At 33.6% G+C, this 23,454-nt stretch overlaps 2 protein-coding genes across 2 annotated transcripts; one reads left to right on the forward strand and one right to left on the reverse strand.

Moving 5' to 3' along the window:
• Nucleotides 1–3,867: 3,867 nt before the first annotated feature.
• LOC117329945 (mitochondrial glycine transporter B-like) lies at nucleotides 3,868–9,476 on the forward strand. Its single transcript, XM_033888178.1, is given in 11 exon segments — nucleotides 3,868–4,254; nucleotides 4,535–4,647; nucleotides 4,837–4,915; nucleotides 5,122–5,192; nucleotides 5,392–5,449; nucleotides 5,451–5,498; nucleotides 5,631–5,703; nucleotides 5,847–5,945; nucleotides 7,067–7,233; nucleotides 7,521–7,613; nucleotides 7,877–9,476. Coding segments are annotated over 11 exon segments (840 nt in total). The 5' UTR covers nucleotides 3,868–4,245; the 3' UTR covers nucleotides 7,907–9,476.
• Nucleotides 9,477–12,005: 2,529 nt separating this feature from the next.
• Nucleotides 12,006–23,430, reverse strand: LOC117329954 (SUMO-conjugating enzyme UBC9-B). The gene is made up of 7 exons (XM_033888189.1): nucleotides 23,322–23,430; nucleotides 21,532–21,607; nucleotides 20,990–21,073; nucleotides 18,948–19,020; nucleotides 17,601–17,710; nucleotides 14,367–14,446; nucleotides 12,006–13,978 (listed from the first exon to the last, which is right to left on the reverse strand). The coding sequence occupies exons 2-7, from the start codon at nucleotides 21,595–21,597 to the stop codon at nucleotides 13,909–13,911; spliced, it is 483 nt and encodes a 160-aa protein (XP_033744080.1). The 5' UTR covers nucleotides 21,598–21,607; nucleotides 23,322–23,430; the 3' UTR covers nucleotides 12,006–13,908.
• Nucleotides 23,431–23,454: the final 24 nt, after the last annotated feature.

Raw genomic sequence — 23,454 nt, forward strand, 5'->3', positions numbered from 1 at the left:
CAAATACGCAAATCAGGATATATTATTTAGAGTAAAACATGAATCACCAGGCCCTGGATCCAGGATTTTCGAAAGGTGGGTGGGGGTCCAGTAATTTAGTGATAATGCGAGCGCCGTAAGCGCGAGCCGAATTTTTTCCCATTTTTAAGGCTATAAAAAAATGTCCTCCTCCAAAAAAAGGGAAAATTTACCTAGAATAGGTATTCACTTTAAAAACTTATTATTTTTCCTTAATAATTGATAGGTTTTTAACTTTTCGAATCTAATAGAATGTGTATCTAAAGCGAACCCTATATACTGCTAATTTGTCGACAACAGATGCTAGTGCCGTTTCATGTTATACGGTGTTTCCTCATTCGTACCTGTCGGTAATTAATATCACTCTTATTCACGTTAAAACCGCGCATTCTTATCCATGTTGTGTTTCTGTCTTGTTCTCATTATGAAATCAATCAACTTCGCAATTACCCCCGCTTCCTACGCCACTGTCTTAGTCTATCATGGATGTACCAATTAAATGTTACTAGATTCTATCATGTTGATACACTTGTGAAATGGCAGGACGTATATATGAAATAAGAAAATGGTGTCTCGTGTGAGGAGTGTCACCTCGCGCAAAATAGTGTTACTGCTGACCTGAGGTTAGGGCAGGAAGCACTTTTACTTAAAAAAAACCCCAACTAAAACCCGTATAAACGTACGGTATCATAGTTACCGAATGGTAATATAACATTATAATTTACAGACGTCTAAAATACCATATACCTAGGTAAGGTCCAAATTCTGTAACAGTTCCTAGGTATCCGTGGAAAAGCTAGATGACTCTTCTCGATATCATCTCCCTAGTATATCTATCCACGTATTAACAGAGGATTAAAAACCGCTGAAAAAATATTATTCGGTCGGTTCGTTATCCGACGTCACGGGGAAAATTACACCGAGTCATTTATATAGGAACACTGTGTCATCGGAACATCTATTTTCCCACTTCACCGTCATTCGCCATATAGCAAAACACATTTAATATAATCCGGTGTTATATGTGATGAGAAAGTGGATTTTTTTTTTAATTTGACCTTCAAAGAATACTATATATAAAATACATGTATATATATTTCATAGAAAATTGCTATCTACATTTGTTCACAATTGAAAGTACGGAGTTTTTAAAGATCGGATTCAGATAAATGATTGAGGTCAATTAGACCTGAAATTGACATGATATTCGACATGGAAATAAAGCCGTACGCAATATGAAACCGTAGACATAAACTGTAATTAACTTAACTCATTTGATTATTAATCTCATATGAAATTAAGCTCTTTTCAGACTATTTCATCACAATTATTGTGAGTCGGATGGATTTAATGACGCAGATTATCAATTAAGTGTCAACTGAGTAATTAGTGCGACTGATCTGTTGAGTGACCGGTGAAACCTCAACTTTGGTTTATCAGTCACTGGCAATCAGTCTGACACCTGTCAAAGTTTACTCACACTGACCGCTGTTCACCGACTGATTATGTTTTTTTCTTTTTTCTTTCAGGTTTAGTTTAAACTGTGTTTTATTTGTCGATTTCCATTTAACAATATACATACAACATATAAATTATACAAAAAGGAATCAGAAACAAGTGTAAAGACACTTATATAAATCTAACACCTATAGATTTACGTCACATAACAACACAGACATGATAAAACATCGTGTCATAATGACAATATAGTCTAATGTGAAAACATTAGTTGGAATTTGATCAAATAATCAAATACATTGTAGTTAATAAAAATAAAAATAGAGAAAAACGTGAAAGTGGGATTTGCTGCTCCAATCAGGTTGTAGATATATATTTAATGTCTATTAACGTACAAAATATGCATGCACATGCTACGTACAATGGAGTTTTACACAGCAAGGAATACGATATCCTCGTATTATCGTCGACGGAAAGAGAAGCATCTCCAGACAGTAATAATAGTTATGTTATATGGTAAAGTGAGAATATATTTATGTCATATATAGGAAAAATTGTTACATTTTAAGAGAAAATGAGAAGTATCCTCAATTAGACCGCAGCTACAAAGGGGGAATTAAGTTTCTTTTACATAAATTCAGTGAACTACTGTTCATTCTCAATCTGACATATGATAGATTTGACCTAGACGTAAATAAATTGGTGGTTTCGGCGGAGATGATCTTTTTAGATAAATTTTGAGACAAGAAAGGGGTGGTTGCTACGTATGCTAATTGGCAAATTATCAATAGAGTGAACATCACACCCAGCTCAAGTTGACGGTGACCTAAAGCAATGACTTTTCCATTGCTATAGTATTATGAACCCCCTCCCCCACCTTTAAATAATTATCTAACCAAAATCGTGAATTAATTGTGTCCTAGGCTCGGTTATAACCGTAACAAGGAAGCCGTTAAGCCCCATCAATCAATTATATATTTATGTATATATTTGTTAATTAGAAACAGGTCTATTCAACAAAAGACTCAGGATACGCTTCTACAAAGACGTATATGTGACATATACGCATCTCTGCATGGTTTCCAGCTACAGTAAAAACTTTAATAAGAAATGACAATCTTATTACCTTACGAGTAGCTTTAATGAATAATCCTGAATTCTGGCGATATTTTACCACGGACCTTTCATGATTACCGGCTATCATTATTATTTGATATTAATTGTGACTTATAATTAAGTCCGTGATTTTACTAATTAAAGCTTTGTAACTTGGGTTTCGTTATGTTAGAGAATACATTGCTATTATATATACAACAGTTATTCCGAGTTCGTTTTAACATGTTCGGCCAGAATATAGAGCTATAGTAATGAAACAGTCGCATGTATTACGTTGACAAACTAATTTATTTGATATTGATTGTTTCGTTGTCTTTTTAAAAATAAAAGGGATGATCTTATCACAAATTTGAACTCTAAATTTAAATGTTACATTCAATTTTGAATTTTGCTTGGAAAACCGCATCTTACCGTCGATCTGAATTCAAATATCTTTAAATAGATTTTCCAAACTTTTATTATAAATCCAACAACAGATTTTGGACAGTTCTATTGTAAAAAATATGCAAGTTTTCAATGTTTAATTACAGTCTTCTATAGATATGTGAATATTGGGACTAAGTTGTTATCACTTGTGCCTAAATAAATGCTTTAAATAATGCATCAATTAGATCTAAATCTTATATTAAATAAATATAAGTTGAACACTTTTTATAAGTTATTCATGATATCAAGAATGTAGGCCAAATATCCCATGAACGATACTGGTATGGTATGTGGAAACACCGTAAATCGGTCAGTTTTATCATGAAAACAAAATGTCACTGTTAGCTTGATATGTTGATGACATGAATTGTATACCGTCAATCACAACCGTTCTCAAATATTTTCTAAGTAAAATAACTTAGTTTATTATTCATCAAAATTGGAACATGAACTATAAGATATTTGTATTATGCTATAAAATACATTCCAATTTTTTTTTGATAAAAAAAAACAAAACAAAATATTTAACAACGAAGTGTGTATTGACACATTAAAATTATTCTGTCCAGCTCTAGCCAGTTCGAGTTTAGGTTGATCAGCACCGGTTAGATCTGGTTCTCTGTGGCACATTGGTTCACCTTACCTTGAAATCGAGGAGTCCTCTGCAGAAAATAGTCCTTGATATAACTTCTGAAGAAATTAAGAACACATTAATTTTTGAAGTGCCGTTATGATATTTACGAAAACTATGTTTAAATCCACAGCAGATAAGTCATAAAGGTGAAATGATTTATTTTATGATAAGACGCATTTCAACATTTGGCCACATGCCAAACACGTTTCCGCGGAAGGATACCATCATGCTATTAAGTTAGCTTTAGCCAAACAACAATATCGACACTACGACCAGGGACAGAACAGCAGAGTTTAGGACTGGTATAAAGTGTCAGGAGGAACGACAGATTAACCACAATCTATTTTACTGTTGATATAATAAGATCTGTAAGATAACTTGTTTAGTTTGAGCGCTTACTAAAAGTGCACCTTGTCGACCGGAAGCGTTATATTTTGTAAACATTTCGTCATCATTGATCTTCAGCTTTCCTCATCTTGTATCATGTTTTGACAAAAGCCAAGGGGTAATACTGGTTACCCCAGGATTTTCTGGAATCCTAAGGAAGAATTTCAACGACGCAATCAAGTAGACAATCCATCTCTTCAATCACAATGGAAGTTGTAAGTATACTGTAACGTGCTCAATCAATGTGCTGTGTAAAAAAGTTATGTGGGTGAAATCATTCTGTTGTGTTACAAGCCTTTCATAATTCAAAGTATCATATCATGTACGTTTTAAATTTGCTTACTTTATCCATAGATTGGTCAAATAAATATATAGTAATTGTGACATGCAGTTGAGGTGAACATGTTGATGACGTCAATGTGATGAAGATGATGAAATCTGCAAAATGAATTATTCATAAGCCAAGGTTAACATATCTTTGTCTCCTTTATACAGTCACCAATTCTGAAATCGTTCCTTGCCGGAACGGTAAGTGGGTCCTGCTCTACTTTGCTGTTTCAACCGTTGGACCTCGTGAAAACTCGTATTCAGACTTCAGTTACTTTTGGGTAAATAAGTGTGTTTATATTAGGATAATACAATATTGACAAAAAGCATGCATAATTTAAAAAAAAAAGATAAGAAAATTGCAATATTCATGTCGGAAAAAAACACCATAATTAAAACGTGTAAGAGGAAACAAAAGTTAATGGAATATATCTGAGAAAATTAATTTATTTTATTGTCCTGCATTACAGATCTCCGGGAATGGTGACAGTGGCACATGCTGTTGTCCGCCAAGATAAACTCCTTGGGCTGTGGAAAGGATTGATGCCCGTAAGTTTCGTAACATTAACAACTTTAAAAGTGGAGGTAGATTGATGATTTTAACTTTTAAGGCTAATATCCTTTTGTTGAAAACTTGTATGATTACCAAATTTCCTAAGTTGAAGGAAAACATGTGGGTCTGTCATAAAATAACATTTTACTGCCATTGCATTACCAATTTCCATGTTCATATTTGCATATTGCTTTATTTTCAGTCATTTTCAAGGGCAGTTCCTGGTATAGGAGTCTACTTCTCATCTATTCATTACATCAGAAGTAAATATGGGTGAGTTTTGTTTTCATGCAAGCCTTTTCCTGCAGTGTTAAAAGATTTAAAAAAAAAACAATTAAAAAACCTAGATCTATATCTGAAAGGAAGCTTATGTATTGTAATATTTCTAAGTTATTGATTCATGAAACATGAATATAAAGTATAGTATACTTAAGATGTATTAAATATACTCAACATATGTATCTAATTTTAGATCGGAGAAGCCTTCTTTGCTGGAGTCTGCGATGACAGGAATGTGTGCCAGAGCGAATGTCTGGCATTGTAGTCATCCCATTTACTGTGCTCAAAACTAGATACGAGGTATATACTACAATCTGATTAAATTTGCTGCCGTCAAATATTTAAATTGTGTGTCTTTGACCTATTATAGATTGAAAAGTTAAATCCCGATTTAAGTAGCAAATTAATTTCAATACAGACTTTGGGTTTCAGAGTGGACTTTTCAACTACGGTAATGGTGTGACCAAAGCGTTGGTTTTGACCTACAGAACAGAAGGCTGTCGTGGTAAGTGGTTAAATATAAGTTTTGAAGAAATATATACACTCCTTCTGACTTCTTTATTAACATAATAAATTTTGAGATTTTATCGTGCTTAAAACATATGTACATTTATAACGAGTCCTTATAAGATTTGTTTGTATTAACAGCCTTGATCTCTGGTCTCTCTCCAACATTGATGAGAGATGTTCCATTCTCTGGGTTGTACCTGATGTTCTACACCTACTTCAAACAGATTGTGAATGACCGTAAGTATCATTGGAATTTTTACTATAGTAATTAGTGGTAAGACTAGTTATTGAACAACTTTAAGATTTTTCATCATTTCAGGTTAATACATATCCTTCCAGTTGTTTGAAACTTCAGTCATTTTCAGAATGTTTAGAATTTTTCCTTTGGTGTTCATTTACATTTAAATAAGTTATTTTTTTCTAATATAAATTTTTTAAGATCTTATTTTAAGAATATTCTCAAAAATGATTGAAGTTTCATGAAAGGAGGGCTAACATTTTGAAAATATTGGGCCAATCAATGATTGTAATGTTTCAGGTTTCTTGTCAACAATGTAATCCAAATCGTGAAAAACAAACTGAATATTTTTTAATCCCGTTTATCTTGTACCATTTTTGTCCATAAAAACATTGAATTACGAGTTTCTGAAACATAAAAATTCTTGTTTGGCCTAAGAATTAAACAAAAATTTGTACAGAAATCGGGAGTGACACTTCAACACCAGAACTAACAGAGATTTTTTTTGTGTATCATTATTATAGATATGTCCTGTCCATCATAACTCTACCAAGAACAAGAGGTAAACAAAGGTTGTTTTTAGCAACAACCACACGATGTGCACATGTGAAGGTCACACAGGTAAATTGTGTAAAGGTTATTTTAGATACAATGATACAAGGAATGCAAATAAAAGTAACACCTCTCTCCTGTAATTTTTACCAAATCCAGCATGTTGTTATAGGTTACATGGTAATATAAAGCAAGTAATAAAAGTAACACAGGTCTTTGAAAAGAAAGGTTGAGACCAGGCCCAGGTAAACAGGTTTTCATGGTGGTTTATAAAACTGAAATTATTGAAGATTGGTCATTGTTTTTTTCTATAAAATGTTGATGTATGCATGAATTATGTATTAATGTTGACTTCTTATTTAAACTATTGCTTTTTAGATGGAACTTCATCTAAATTTGAAATAAAATTCACCACTCGGGATAAAACCGTCTGGACTTCTATTCTGTTTGTTTTTACCTGCAGTTCTAGTTACAGTGCATGATACACTGCAGTACCAAAACAAGGTTGACTTCGAATTTTGTTTACTTGGGTCAGTTTGTGATATATGTTCTCATTTTGTGTTTGCAGATACTGCTGATGAGTCCAAGCGCCCTGCTCTTCATTTCATATGTGGATTGAATGCAGGAATGTTGGCTTCCCTCGTTACGCAACCTGCTGATGTTGTCAAAACCCTTATGCAACTAGACCCTAAAAAACATGCCAAAGTATTTGAAACATCTAGATATGTGTTTGAGGTAAGACACTTCTATCCGAATACCTCGACTGAATTTATTTCAAAGGTCAGTTTATAAACCAATCTAAATGAGAATTAGAAAATTCTATATTTTGGCCAATATGAAAATCACAAAACGGTTAAATAGATGAATTGGTTTCAGTAAAACAACATTTATGACACTAATTGTGATCCTAATTTATGCATTTACAAAAACGAATAGTCTCATGTCAGATTTGGGTTTTTATCAAATCTTGGAAAAAGAAATAGTTAAATAACATTTCAAAAAGCATGATGTTCTTTTTGCAGAAATATGGTGTGCATGGGTTTATGAGGGGCATTGTTCCAAGGACCCTTCGGAGAAGTCTAATGGCTGCTCTAGCCTGGACAGTTTATGATGGGGTAAGTCCTGATGACTAAAATTCATCAATATTAACCCACAAAATAAAGCTGGTGTGTGATAATTAAAAAATTACATGAATTTCTTGTTTATGTTAAATTTCTATTCTTAAAAATTCTGATGTATTGTAAGTTTCTTGTTTGAAAAAAATTTTATCAAATTAAATTGTTAACATTTTTACAAACAAGAAACTTTATTTATATATTAAAAAAAAGAGATATTAATTTCAAACTCTCTATTAAACCATATGATTTTTTCACTTCAGGTCTCTCGCAGGTTTGGACTGAAAGGATAAAGATCTCCATATTCTACTAGACTGCATTTATTCATTCCTAGGATCTCAGCCAGAATATCTGTTCGATAAACAAGTTGTACCATTTGTGTTCACTTCTTTTTACAAGAATTTGAAACAGCTGATTTATCATTCACTAGCCAATTGAAGGAATATATTGCAGTGTAAATTTTAGTCTTGAACTTGAAGCTATAACCAAAGAAAGAATATCTGTTGGGAACATGTAAAGTTGTGGAATAAACTGGTCTGTTCAACTGAGTATTCAGTCAGTTTTAAAGTAAAGGAACCTACCTACTGTATGTATTGGCTGTTAATTAAAGTGTTTCTTTGCTGAAAACAATGAAGTCTATGTTACTAGAGTTTCTACGATACTGACGTTATGGTGTGTCTCTAGCTGTGAACTTGACAAGTGCTCACCATTCATGAAAACATGGTCTTGTTTCATGTGAAATTTCAAGGAATGCAGAAAAAACACCCTCAAATGACTTGATGGATAAAGAAAGTTGAAAGATATACCTATCAAAGTTGCAGAAGCACCACTATGAATTGTGATAGGAAGTTGAGTTTTGTCTGTGGTGGATGAGCTATGATGTACATTCCTGAGCCAAAGACAAACACTATTCCAAATACATATAGTTGGAGTCTGGTACAGTTGAACACTCTAAAAGTGAAATATTTAAATATTGGACAAAAATTGTTCCTAGAATTCCAATATTGAGTTTGTACCTAGTGACCGGTACGACATACTGTGATGTTGAATATTGCTATAGACAAGAATTCAAATACTCGTCACTTGTTCAAATTTATTTACAGTTGAGGAATGGACAGTGAATCTTTAATTTTATGACAGTACAATGTGTTGATTTTAATTTAATGTATCGTATGGCAGCAACCATGGGAAAAACTTTTTAGTTATCAAGTTTTATATTTTGACATATCTTATAGTAAGGTATGATTGCCGAAAAGTTGTCCAGTTTATGGAGATAAACTATTTTTCAATTCAGCAATTTAAAACTTTTATGAAAATTATGTCAGAAGTTGATTTGTATGAATGTTTATATGTAAGCAAGATTGAACATGCATTTTAAATATTTATGCCAAATACAGCAACTGTGTGAAAGTAAATGAAAGGAATTGTTGGAATTTAAGCTTATAGTCATGCATGTATTTGCATTTTTATTTTGAATATGAGCAAGCTTTGTATGCAAGAAATGTGTATGTGCGTGGTGTATTTATGAAGATACACCAAATCATTTGGGCTGTTCTGGGTATATTTGTTGCAAAATAATACAAGTATTTATTTTTATATAAATTACTTCCAATTTCATGCATGTTTCATGCATGCATTTAATCGGAGGGAAGTATTATCTTATTGAGCAATATTTGGTCAATTTGTGATAAAATTATCAACCTTAAAATCATGTCCATTTAGCATTAATTACAGTGGATGTAGTTATATTTGAGGTATGACTTTGTTCAAGTATTGGAACAAAGTTCCAAATATTTTTGCTCATTTATTTGAGCAGTGCAAGATAATCATTCCCATTTATTTAATAAAATGATCAATTGTGAATGTTTTCCCATTTATTTATCTTGTTGAAAAATTTAGGCACTTGCTCTTGCTGCCAACATATCTGCCAAATTTTCAAGCAAAAAAATATTAATAGGAAGAGGTCATCTGGCCATGCAGTGTCTTACCAATGTCTAGAACCATTTCAATAGGTCAAGCATTATGCAGAGATTTCCTTTGAAAAATCCACTTCCATATTCATCCTGACCTGTAATACCCGATATTAAATGGGTTCAAAGTACAAAGCTGGCACAGGTACAATGCTGTATCCTTGAACAAAATTAATTCCTCCATTGTGTTGGCAGCTCTGGCTTTATGCTCTTGGGGAGTTGGAGATGATGGCTGGCATATAATGGTCTGATAACTTGTGAGCAGCTTTTTTTTTGAGACAACTATATTGTGGTGGAGAAACTAGTTTGGCCCACATACCATATTTAATGGATACATGTAAATCTAATGCCCCTGTGAAAGAATTAAAATAGAAAAGCAAAATTTCCCTATTTGGTCCCATCCCCTTTGACCCACACTAACCGTTTTAAAACAAACTGGCTCCAATTTGTCAGTTGGCTGCCCCACTATTTGTACAATTTTGAATCGTCATCACCTAGGGATGCTTCCAATTATGTTGACATTCCAATTCAGTGGTTTGTAATTAGAAGTCATTTGAAGAAATTGATAAATGGACAGAAGACATAGTATAGCAAAGACCACTTTCAGGACCAATTGACCATAGTTACTTGTTAATTAACCTTTTGAAATAACAAAACTACAATAAATATTACCATATGTCTCACCTGTCATGCTTTTTCAGTATGGTAAGTTTTAAGCAAACTCCAAAATTCACAAAAAAAAATTATTCCCCTAAAGCATTCCAACAAACCTCCATGTCACACTGGGTATGTGAACACCTTGTACACATTATAGACAGGTGTAAATATTGATTTCATTTGTGTACATTAAAGATGTCTTCCTGTTGGGTCATACTGTTTTACTGACGAGTCTAAAAATGGTCCAGTGCAACAACTAAACGACCAAGACTGTTTTCATTTATCAGAGTACAAGCAGTTGGACCAGATTTGAATGATTGAAGCGACTGGTTGGGTACAGCTTCACTCCTAATTAATGGCTGGCTGTGGGCGACTGGAAATAATGTTTATTATGTTTCCAGACCCGACAGGTTTTGTCTTACAGTTCAGACTCTTCTGAGGTGCTGGGTCGACCAAGTTTGTCCCGATATATTGTATATACTAAACCAAATTGTGCCGCACTAAATGTTACAATTAACAAGAGGCCCATGGGCCTCAACAGTCATCCGACTTTTGAAATATTTCTGTTAATTTGTTTGACCCCGCTAATAATTGCATACCAGCAAACTGCCTTCCAAAACTACTAATTCCAATAGAAATATATATATTGACACAAATGATAGTCTGAAATGTGATTTCCCTATATAAACTACAGTAAAGGGTTCCTCCTCCAAAGGGACAAACATGAGACACCAGGGTTATGAAATTCACAGTTTTGGTAAAGTACCTTAAGACCCTTTCATTTAAAAAGAGTATTTGATTCTACCTTATTTGGATGTTTTTTTTAATTCAAGCTAATTTGACCCTTTTTTGGCACTGCCCATCAGCCCCTGGAAATGAAATAAAACAAATGACAGTCTAAAATGTGATTTTTCCTATAATTTTTCTTAGAAAATTTTATCCCTTCCCAAAGAGAAACGAGAGACCCATGGATCATGAAATTCACAATATTGGTAAAGCACCGAAGATCTTTCTATCTGTGAAGAGTATTTGATTCTACCACATCTGGAAGTTGAGAAGAAGATTTTTGAATTGTTAGTTAATTTGACCCTTTTTGGCCCCCCCCCCCCCCCCGAGGGTGGGGACCATATACCATATAATTTAATTAGACATTTGGCTTCCTGTCAAATTTCATTGAATTTGGGCCAGCACTTTTGGGGAAGAAGTTGAAAATGTAAATTGTTTACGATGCATGGCACCGAACAAAAGGCGATCACAATAGGTCATCAGAGACTTAATGAATTGTTTTGTCTGCATAAACGAACATGTCCCAAGAGGAATCAACTCGTTTCCTTGAAGACACCAGGGTAAGTAAAAAAACTTCTGAAAAATAGGAATAACAAACTTCAGCTATTTTGCATGTACATGTACCACTAGAGATCAACAAAAACCAACCTATGATATTCATATTACATATCCATTGATGCCTGGTTGTACAGAACCTACCAATGACAATTCATTTTTCCTGTACGAGATGGCTGCAATATACATTTTATATTATTGTTGAGGAATGGTACTTAAGTTTAGTTGGATTCCAGGTATAATGTAACGGACAGACTTGTTCATTGAAGTGCAGACAAACAATTTACTACCGTATACACCCCTACTTTACTATGTAGACAAAAATAAAAGCAAGAATTGTTTGCAAACTAGGGACCATGGACATATACTGTATTTAAAGCAATGATGGTGTGCTAAAGGAGAAAAGATGAGGCATAAGAATTTCTAAAATGGTATGATTTTATTAACAAAAGTGCTTTTTGTTCTTTTACAGATCAAATGAAAACTGATCTGAAAAAAAGAATGTCCAATCCTATCAAAACTACCATCCTTTAAATCCTGTCTCTTTCTGACTCTGGTGTGCAGTTCCTAAAGAGAATGCACAGACTATCTATAGCCAAATGCTTAACATATAAAATGTTCAACAGTATTGAAGTTATATTTCATCTTCCCTATGTTTCATTCACATGTCTGAAATACACAAATGTGCAACTATCCCATTAAATACATATACATTGGAGCAACGTCCTATGTTTTTACTTATGTATAGAAATTATTATTCACTTCTCAATTGAAAATCAGAAGCATGTGTAGAACCAATGTTTAATCTAGAGAGAAGAAAACACATTTTAATAATGTCCAATAGTTTTGAATACTGCTACATGTATGTGAATACTGTGTAGCCAATAACAGCTTTGTCAAAGAGATTTAACTGTGACATTCCTGATACATGCTGATACTGGTTTCTTGTACAACTGCAAGACATATGATGGATTCAAATATACCAATACACAATGTTTTTAGTTACAAACATGTAAATCACAGATCAACTAGATACCATGGACACATTTACAAAACAAAACATAAAACATCTACTGCAAAAAAAAAAAAATCTGTAAAAATGTTATATCTGATTCGAAGTCTACAGTTCAAATAAATATTTTACTAGTCATGTTAACAAGATTTTGAGATTTCCTACCATGCTTCCATCTACTTTGTAATTGATTAAAACCTTTAAACAAGGAAACGCCGTGTAAACCACCCATTTCCTCCCAATACCCCATATCAATGAGGGATTAAATAGACATCAAAATTTAAGGGCCTGTTCGTTTATGCAGACTGATCGTCTGTTTTTAAATTTAATATTTCAGACATATGTTGAATGTATCGTCTGCACAGAAAATTGGGTGATTATGAGAGTTAATGCATGGAAACAGGTTTTCTATTTATAGTAACAGTTACCTTGACCTTCAACCTTTGGACCAGTAAAAAACAACCCATGCTAGCATTTGTGGCAAGGAAAACTGCAAGAAAAATTAGTTTGATGGGCCCAGAGAAACTTGAGTTATCACATGGGAACTAATTTTCTATTTTTAGTAAAAGTAACTTTCAACCTGAAAAGCAATCCCAAGCAAGCACTTTTGGTAAAGAAGATCTGCATGAATTTTGAGGTTGATCGGTCGAAGGGATCATGAGTTATCGCTTGGAAACCTCTATGATACCTATATATGTTGCCTGCTTTTTGCACAATAATTCACCAGGTCCATCCTTATTTCACAAATGAACAACTCTGGTCCTACCAGTCCAACTATCTGTACTGCAATAAACGAAAATGGCCAAGGTTAGTTTAGATACCTAATGTATTTTACGTCAAAATTATCTCTTTGAAATGCTTATTACAGAAAAAAGTTAGACACAAACATTGAGGTTATCATATCAAAACCCAATCTTATTGACCTCTTTTCTTTATACCTTCAATTTTTTTAGACAAGAATACAAATAGATTCGTCTTTGTCTCAATCCAACCCACTTTTACAATCACTCTGATGGACGTCAATATAAAGATTGGATTCAGAAGACATTTCAGGTAGGTATAGTACACATAATCATTGTACAATGTCATATAATCTGTGTGAACAATGCTGTATCAGCATTTAACATTTATGATCTAATGTACTGTGTAATGTATTGAGTGACAGAACAACCCTTTGGCAGGAGATATTTTCATGTACAACTACAGAAAATGTTTACAATAACCAACACAGTTACAAACATAGAATTTCAGCATGTAATCGTTAATTGAAAAGTCCATAAATAAAGAACCAATATCTTGGCAATGTTTCCATGATTCACAATGACGGGTCCTTGAATTTCATTGCCTGTTCTCGGATGCGTTTGTCATATTCTGTTCTGTTTTGGCTGTAAAAACAAATAGAAGGTTTTTAAATCTTAAATAAATTACAACAAATTATTTTATTAAGTAAGCTCAGTAAGAGTAACTAAATATATTTAATGATTTTAATATCTTCTAACATGCTTTGTAATAAACTTTTTAGTGAAATCTCACTACCAACCTCATTCATTATCATTTCCCTATTATTCCACTAGTACTGTTACAGCTACTTTAAAACAAAATGAAAACCAATTATAAGTACGATTTATTTATTTTGTAAAGTTATATAATAGATGTAACATTCTTGAGCTTGAAACAGTAAACACTTAATTAGTGTATCATTCTACCTCTAAGACTGTTCATACCATTGGATGTTGTTACTTTCAATCTCTATCAAATAGTATAAAACTTTACCAGTAAACTGTGTAGGCTTCAGCCTGAGCAGGGTCTTTGATATTAGGTTCATTTAAAAGTTCTTGAATTCCAAGCAGAATCTGTGAACATAACAAGGATTATTAGTTATGGCTGAAAGAAATGTGCAATCCCCCACAGGGGTCGACATTAACGCTTGTCCGGTACCAGACGAAATTGATGTCGGACAAGTGAAATCATTAAAGTACTTGTCCGACGGGACAAGTAACAAATCTGTCATTGTGTTTTATTGATGTTATATTCTGAAGTCAAAACTGATTCAATACTCACTGTAAAATGAGTAAAAACTCCTTTAAATTGTGTTAACCATCGAACAGAAGTGAGTTGCATGCTTATTAAAGCTTCATTCGGAACTACATAGAAATGATGGTAGACTTCCGAGGGCTTTTGAAAACATGTAATCAGTATCACTAGTATGTTTGAAACGCATGTGAATGCTGTACATGTGAGAGCATTGATACTACGACAGATACCGTCTGCTGGAATCGTAATAAAAATGAATCAGTTTTGATATAATTAAGGAGGCTACAGATGAAGCAGACTACCGTGCTCTAGAAAACGGTGACATGTTTTAATGTTTTTACAGTAGTAAGTTTGTTTATAGTTTAGTCGAACAGTTCTTCATGAAAGTTTATTATTTTAAACTACTTCATTCATCTGCTTTTAGGTAAAAAAAGGATGGTTTAGTAAAACTTAAATAACTTGTAATAATGCTTTCTTGCTGTTTTATTGTTGTTAGTAATTATTATGAGTCGAAATTATGGCTTGCAGTGCTTACCTCTACTTTATAATAAATCATCTCGCTGTTTACACATAACAGATGGAAAGTAGAAACACATGTAGGACAAGTGATTATTTCATTCGGACAAGTGAATTTATCTTATCACTTGTCCGAAGGGACAAGTGCAGAAAAAAGTTAATGTCGACCCCTGCCCCATCACAAGGTTATATTGAATCCAGTGAAATTTAGTAATGGGCAATTGCAAGGAATCCAATTAAGAAAACTTATTCTGCAATACTAAAAGAAGGTAATTTTTTTATGTGAATAGGGCTTGTAACCAATAGAATCTTGTCATCCAACCTTATATATGTTATTTCTTTTATCTTTCCTTTTTCCTATTAACATCAGACCCAAAATTGAACATGCACAACTAGGGATGTGTCATTTTGTTTTTCACTCTGTTTTAAAACTAATGCACATCTATTTGGGAAACCTATATATTCAAGAAAGAGCAGTAACAAACTTCAAAATCCAAGATGCCTTCCTATTAACCATTTGGTTTTTGAGATCAGTCTTGAATGAAATATGCACAAATAGCCATGAAGGGAACCTAAACTTAGCCAATGAAGGGAACCTAAACTTAAAAGTTTGAGAAACATTCTTACAGTGCTTCTCAATACATAAACAAGAGGCCCATGGGCCTTAACGGTCACCTGAGATTTGAAATATTTCTTAAATTGACCCTTTTTGGTCCCATCCATCAGTCCCTGGGGGTCAGTCAAGGCCAATGTGTGCCAAACTGTCATCCCATGCTGGTAATGTTATCCAAATTAGAAATTATTTCCAATAGAAATCAAACAAATGATAGTCAAAAATGTGATTTCCCTATATAAACTATAGTAAAGTTTACCCCCTCCCCAGGGGACAAACGTGAAACCCCAGGGTCATGACATTCACAATTTTGGTAAAGCATCTTAAGACCCTTCTATCTATGAAGAGTATATGATTCTACCTTATTTGGGTCTTGAGAAGAAGATTTTTGAAATTTCAGTCAATTTGACCCTTTTTGGCACTGCCATCAGCCCCTGGGGGTCAATCAGGGCCACGTGTACATACCATCAAAATGTCATCCCATGCTGATAATGTAAACTAAATTAGAATGAATTCCAATACAAATCCAACAAAATCAATGAAACATGTGACTTCCCTATATAAACTATAGTAAAGTTTACCCCTTCCCCAGGGGCAAACGTGAGACATCAGGGTCATGAAACTCACAATTTTGGTAAACTACCTTAAGACCCTTCCATCTATGAAGAGTATTTGATTCCACCTTATCTCAGAGTAGAGAAGAAGATTTTTGAAATTTCAGTCACTTTGACCGTTTTTAGCCCCACCCATCAGCCCCTGGGGGTCAATCAGGGCCAAAATGTGCATACCATCAAACTGTCATCCTATGCTGATAATATAAACCAAGTTTGAATGAATTCCAATAGAAATCAAACAAATAATAGTCAAAATGTGATTTCCCTATATAAACTATAGTTAGGTAGCTGTGTACAGTAAAATTGCCCAATTCTGAAAAATATGGCACATGTTTTAGATATGTAAACATTGCCAGTTAACCCTACATATAACCTCTAAAGTATATATATTTGTAATCTGTACAACATTTGCAATTTTAATACAGCTCTGAAGGATAAGTTAACTGATATTTTCTGTGATTTTTAGAGCTGTGAATACCACGGTAACAGCTTAGAAAATGCTCAAAAATTGCAAAATATTATAATATTTGACCCAAAATGACACAATTCTCTATACAATTTTTTCTCTGAAACCTATTTAAAATTAAATATCTCTATCCCAATGACAGACTTAATCTTGTTTTGACATATGTTGTAAATTAAGTTTTTCCGCTATCTCACCTTTTCTGTGGGCTTCCATTTTTCGCTGTAGGCAAAACTAAATTTCCTGTGTAAACACACTTTCAGAAAATCCGGAAATTTAAAATTCATAAATTTTTGTTTTAACAAATGTGAAGCCTGTATCTACTACTTCATACTGAATATACCAATATATCAGTGGGTAGAGAAGAAGATTTTCAAAATTTTAGTCAATTTGACCCTTTTTGGCCCCGCCCCTCAGGCCCCTGGGGGTTGGGGACCATATAATTCACAATTTTTGTTGACCTTTAGCCATAGATGCTCCCTGTCAAATTCCATTGAATTTGGTCCAGTGGTTTTGGAGAAGAAGTTGAAAATGTAAATTGTTTACGGACGGACGATGCACAAAAGGCGATTCGAATAGGTCACTTGAGACTTTGTCTCAGGTGACCTAATAAAACATTAACAAACTTCAACTGTCAAAATCCAAGATATCGGTCATTGAGATTTCACAACTTCAACTGTAGAAATCCAAGATGTCAGTCATTGCGATTTTGTGAAATTGAACACACATGTACAGAGTGCAGATGAACAGTACTATCACACTCTCACCTGTCTTATTGTGACAGCAGGTCTCCAGTCTTTCTCCTCATCCAGTAATGATAGACACACTGTTCCTGATGGGTATACATTGGGATGGAATAATGGTGGCTCAAATTTACCTGCAGTCATATATATCATAAGTTATTGAAACATAAATTCAAATTCCATACAAAATGTCCACAGCTGAACCTATCAATGTATACCATCAAACAAACATAATTTGCCAATTTTGCTAAAGAAATAAGCATCTGGGTAATGAATAATGATGTACATTGTTCAGTTTAAACACTATTTCATTAATTAATACACATATCTTGCAGTTTGAAGCGGTAGCTTAAGGCAAAAACTTAATACTGATCATTCAACTGCTCATGTGAGCTGTCACAGCTGAACCTATCAATGTATACCATCAAACAAACATAATTTGCCAATTTTGCTACAGAAATAAGCATCTGGGTAATGAATAATGATGTACATTGTTCAGTTTAAACACTATTTCATTAATTAATACACATATCTTGCAGTTTGAAGCGGTAGCTTAAGGCAAAAACTTAATACTGATCATTCAACTGCTCATGTGAGCTGTCATCTTTGCATGCATTGAAAATATATATTTGTAAATATCTGCAGCTATTATCCACTGGTTTATAATTATTTCATTGATTCTTACAAATGTTTCTAAGGCTTTGTATTAGCTTGGAAGCTTAAAAGCTGGAGCAATTGTATTAAATATTTTGACTGCAATATGGAGGGGATACATATACTAATAAGATGCAGGAGAGTACTGGACATATCCATGAAGGAAAAAAGTAGCTCAAAAGCTATAGGATATTTTGTGCGAGTAACACTTTGTAAGAACTGGTTTTTAATTCCCCTTTTAGGGATACTTATTATTTTTCGACAATACAGTGTATTTGTATCGTAACTATTCAGAATTGTTTTCTATATTATTTGAAAAAGACAAGAAAAATGATCTTGCACAAGGAAAATTTTATTGGTTTTATGTTGGACTTTATTAATGACTTCATTGGATCCACTTCTCAACTCCTTCAAGATCAGGATAAAAAGGCTCACACCATCAAACCATTATTATTTCAAGCATACAATTGAGAGGTTTGTGCTGGGTATTTTATCAACAGGGCTATCTCTCTGTTTACTGTAGTTTGTATTGAGTTCATGAAAATATAAGTGGGGTCCTTTTACCCATTTTGTTCTGAAATTAATCAAAAACTTCTCAAAAGTATCATTTACTGACTATAGTAAACCTCCTCCTATTCTATTGAAAGGCTTTAAGATTTACTAAACAAGAAGTAGAAATGCTCCTTGTAGAAAGGAAAATAACTGCAGGTTACTTACACTTTGGTGGAGAACTTGGATAATCCTCTTTGAACAACATCCTTAACTTAAATAGACCAGTTTCCCAGCCAGTCTAAAATATATAACAACAAATAATTAATTCATGTGACACAAAAGTTGCTAACTGCATAGAACGATTTGCGTAAACAATTTGAGCTGGTTTATTTTTGGTTGAAGGTCTCTGGTTCGGGGAGAATTTGAATGTTTTCATCAATATAACCAGATATATGTTCAAGTATGATGTTATATACATGGATTTCATGAAGGCATTTGATAAAGTGCCACACCAACGTTTATTGAGGAAATTGTCAGGATATGGTGTTGGCCTTCAGGTTGTTAATTGGATAAAAGACTTTCTTAAGAAATAGATGCCAGCGAGTAATAGTCAACGGAGAATCCTCTAAATCGGACCCGGTAATGAGTGGTATCCTCCAGGGAAGTGTATTGGGCCCAGTATTATTTGTTGTATATATCTACGATCTACCAGAAATACCAGTGTCCCAATCGCCGCTCTTTGCTGATGATACCAAATTATACAGACAAATACGCAATAGCGAGGATGTTAAAATACTCCAGAACGATTTGGATAATCTTCAAAATTGGTCCGACGAATGGCTACTGAAATTCCACCCTAATAAATGTAAAGTTCTTTCGCTTAAAACAACTCAAAAACGAAAATACTATATGGAAGGATCGGGAGGAGAAAGAATCCAACTGGAACATGTCAAGAACGAAAAGGACATTGGTGTCACCATAGATGAGGATTTAAACTTCAAAACGCACATACAGTTAATTGTCAATAAAGCTAACAGTATAGTTGGACTGATAAGAAGATCATTTGTGTATCTGGATGAACTCATGTTCAAAATGCTATTTAAAGCTCTAGTTAGACCCCACCTTGAGTATGCTGCAAGTGTTTGGAACCCATCAAAAGTAAAAGATATAGAACTCATTGAAAATGTGCAGAGAAGGGCAACAAAACTGATCCCTGGATTTAAAAATATATCGTACCCGGAACGGCTACAACGGTTAAATCTCCCGACGCTACAGCACCGTAGGACCAGAGGAGATATGATTAACGTTTTTAAGATAGTAAATAACATATACGATAGTAGAATAACTCAAAACTTTTTCCAAATGGACAAGATGAGTAGAACCAGAGGTCACGATAAGAAAATATTCAAAAAGTGATGTCGTCTAGATGGGAGGAAACATTTTTTCAGTTACCGAGTTATTGATTTATGGAATAGCTTGCCACAAATTGTTGTCGATGCTGATTCTGTCATAAAATTTGAAATAATGTTAGATGATCATTGGAAAAACAAACGTTATTATTCATGAATGTACAGGAACTAATATAAAGCCATTAATTACATAGGAAATATTTATATTATACTATGTATTGATATTGATATGGATATAGAGGCTACAAGCCTGCGTCCATTATTTATGCTAATAAATGCTAATGCTAATAAAGTATACAAATAATAATTAACCACCATGCATGATATTAATGTAGCTTTTAAAAAATATGTAATCATGCTAGGTGCTTAATGATTCTTTTATCTTTTTCAGAAGTTGGACTATAAAGACTGTTAAGTTCAGTTGTGATCTATGCTGGCTTTGTTGATTTCATTTTTCTATTTGATAGGTTCAATGAGATCAAAAAAATTTCCTTTTTGAAAGATTAACTGACCTTGACCTAGAAATTTTGTTGCAAATATTGTACATTGATAATGTCAACCATTTGGAAGAATAGTCTTGTGAATCAAAGTACAAGTGTCATTGACCCTAAAGCCGTAAAGGAAGTCTTTTGTTATTATTATAGTGTTCTATATATTTGATCAATTGATAAAAGATGATTCATTTTTTTAGCACATTTATCAAGTTTTCATCCTTGAAGTTATCTTTTAAACCAAACTAATGGTCTTATTGCATTGTATTTCACGTTTGAACTTGCAAAAAAAATTAATAATATTACTGATGACTCAGTATTTATACTTTTAAGAATGAATTAAAGACATTTAACGAAATACTATTACCGCTCTTTTCCCTGGTATTGCACATTCCCAGTTCAAGAGATTTAGTGTTCCATCAGGATTTTTTGTTGGTCTGGCCACAAATCCCTGTTAATCAATATAAAACAAGAGGAAAACAATTTTAAATAAAAATCATTCATTGATTCTTGTCAGACAGCCAAGCAAACAAGAATATTGTTGTTGGAACAAAGCTCGCCTCCCATTGTATATCATTATACCTCATGCTAGAATTAGAGGGCGAGCTTACCAACTGGAAACTATATTGCAATACATGTAAACAGATATTTTAACAAAAACTATTGTAATTCTTATAGGTAAAATAGACAACGTTTCAATTAGGTTTTTTGCATTGTTAATATTGTTGAAAGTATCATTATTATGAAATATTATTGATTCCAGGAAATAAGTGTTAACCTCCACAGCAGCCCTCAAACCAAATGCCCCTCAGGCCCCTGGGGGCTGATGACCATACAAGTCACAATTTTGGTTGACCTAAATATATAACCAGACCATCACCATAATTTTCATGTCTCATTTGAACTTACAAATGGGTGATCTTTTCGCCAAGCTTTTCTTTCTTCAGATAAACGAGCTAAAGCTATTCCTGACATTATGCAGCATCTAGAAATAAAATTTCAATAGATTTAGAAAAACTTTTCCATACAATACAAAGACGACATCATTAAAATATAAAACAAATTTCCACTTAACCTTATATAAGATATATAATATTCCATATTTGTGAGTCTAGACCTACCTACACGTGTACATGTGGTATAAGAATTAGCAATCTGATTAAAAGCAGGTGTAGTGCGAAGTCAATGGAGCCATGATCATGAACAGACGATTTTAATCAAATTGACGAATTGGTATTGGCTCGCCACTTTTCAGGTCGGGGAGAAGTCCTGATTTCACTATTATAGAGAGCGCAGCTCGAACGGGCAAAGCCCGTTCGCGTAGCAAACTTAATGGTAGAGATGTCCCGGAAACCCTCCCCTTTTCCCCCAATATACTTAGAGTTCAAAAACTTTCTCAGTAACCGGAAACAGGAAGTCACGACAAGATCCAGTGTTGCGCAAGACTGTATTCAAAGTCACATTCTCGGGAGATTACAAAATATCAAGATTTTAAAAATATGCAAATGTTTGACTTCACACTAGTTAGAATTTGTTAATAAAATTTATCACGAACAAGTTCTTAATTTTTTATATTCAAAACGTAGCGGTATAATTTTCAACGAAAGTATTTCCTGTGTTTTACGAGTGCAGCTCCGATCCGTTCGAGTTGCATACAAGTTTACCAAATATAGCACATAAAATAAAGAGGACTTCCGAATTTTGTTGTTGTCGTCTGCTGCTCATCTGCGAGATCTGCTGTCCCGTCACCTTGTCATCGCTTAATCAGTCTATTTTAAGACTTATTCTACGATTTTTGTAGTAAGTTATCTAAATCATAATTCTTGTTGATATATACTTTATTACAAACCAGTGTATAGTTGGCAATATATTCATTTTGTAATGTGGGATTTACTATTCTAGTACACTAGATTATGTGTGCTTGTTTCTCGAATTCCATGGGCACCGGGATTGCTGCGCTCTCACATAGGCCATGCCTAAAATTATATTAGTGGTATATAATTGTAAACAGTAGCAGATTGAAGCATTTCCTCCAGAAAAGGCATACCTGACAAAAAGCGAGAGTTATGGTTGGTAGGTACATAATCCATGTCCTTGGTTGCTACGATAACTGTGTTAAAATTGAAATTTCACCTGTGCATTTTTTTGCAATGACTTTTAGTGTTTCTTTACCCTCGCCAAAATACAGCTTATATTTTAAGACACTGATCATGACCATGTATTCTTTATATATCACCCCAAAAATTAGTGTAGTAAACAGGATTGCAGAATATTACTATATGGTTTGAAGCTTTCTGACAGACAAATAGTTTTTGATATATATAATAACAATGTTTATTCCGCACTGATTCAGGTAGGAAGCATGGTGCAAGTAAAAATAAACATATTGAGTACATATTCCAAACATATACGGTATCACAACCACAGAAAGTGTTTGGGATATCACAATTTTACACAGATTTTACAGGATAGGCTTACTGAACATTGTATTTTTTCTATCCTATCACATGCATGAAGATGAACCAAGTGTGATTTGCTATGTTAAAATTTAACAAAATCTACAGCATAATTGACGACATAAACTACAAATATATTTTCTTACGATTATTGAAAAATAAATCGGCATCTGCCTAAGTAATAAAGGTTATTGAATACTGATAAAGTTCTGTCAACAGTTTAATATCGGAAGATCAATATACCTAAATAATATGATCCTTCTTTAGTTTCCCTCCAATCCTCGTTGTAAGTTCTTTTTTTCTGTGTAGTCACGTGACTCTTTTGGGTGTTTAAAATGTTTACCATAGCCAGGACATCGCAAGCCTCGGACCAACA

The sequence above is a fragment of the Pecten maximus genome, chromosome 1, assembly GCF_902652985.1.
Source record: "Pecten maximus chromosome 1, xPecMax1.1, whole genome shotgun sequence".
NCBI classification, from domain to species: domain Eukaryota; kingdom Metazoa; phylum Mollusca; class Bivalvia; order Pectinida; family Pectinidae; genus Pecten; species Pecten maximus.

Coding starts and splice junctions, on each gene's coding strand:
- LOC117329954 (XM_033888189.1), bottom strand. CDS start 21,597: ATGTCAGGAATAGCTTTAGCTCGTTTATCTGAAGAAAGAAAAGCTTGG. Junction 19,021..20,989: donor CAATACCAGGGAAAAGAGCG/GTAATAGTATTT, acceptor TATATATTTTAG/ACTGGCTGGGAAACTGGTCT. Junction 17,711..18,947: donor TCCAAGTTCTCCACCAAAGT/GTAAGTAACCTG, acceptor ATATGACTGCAG/GTAAATTTGAGCCACCATTA.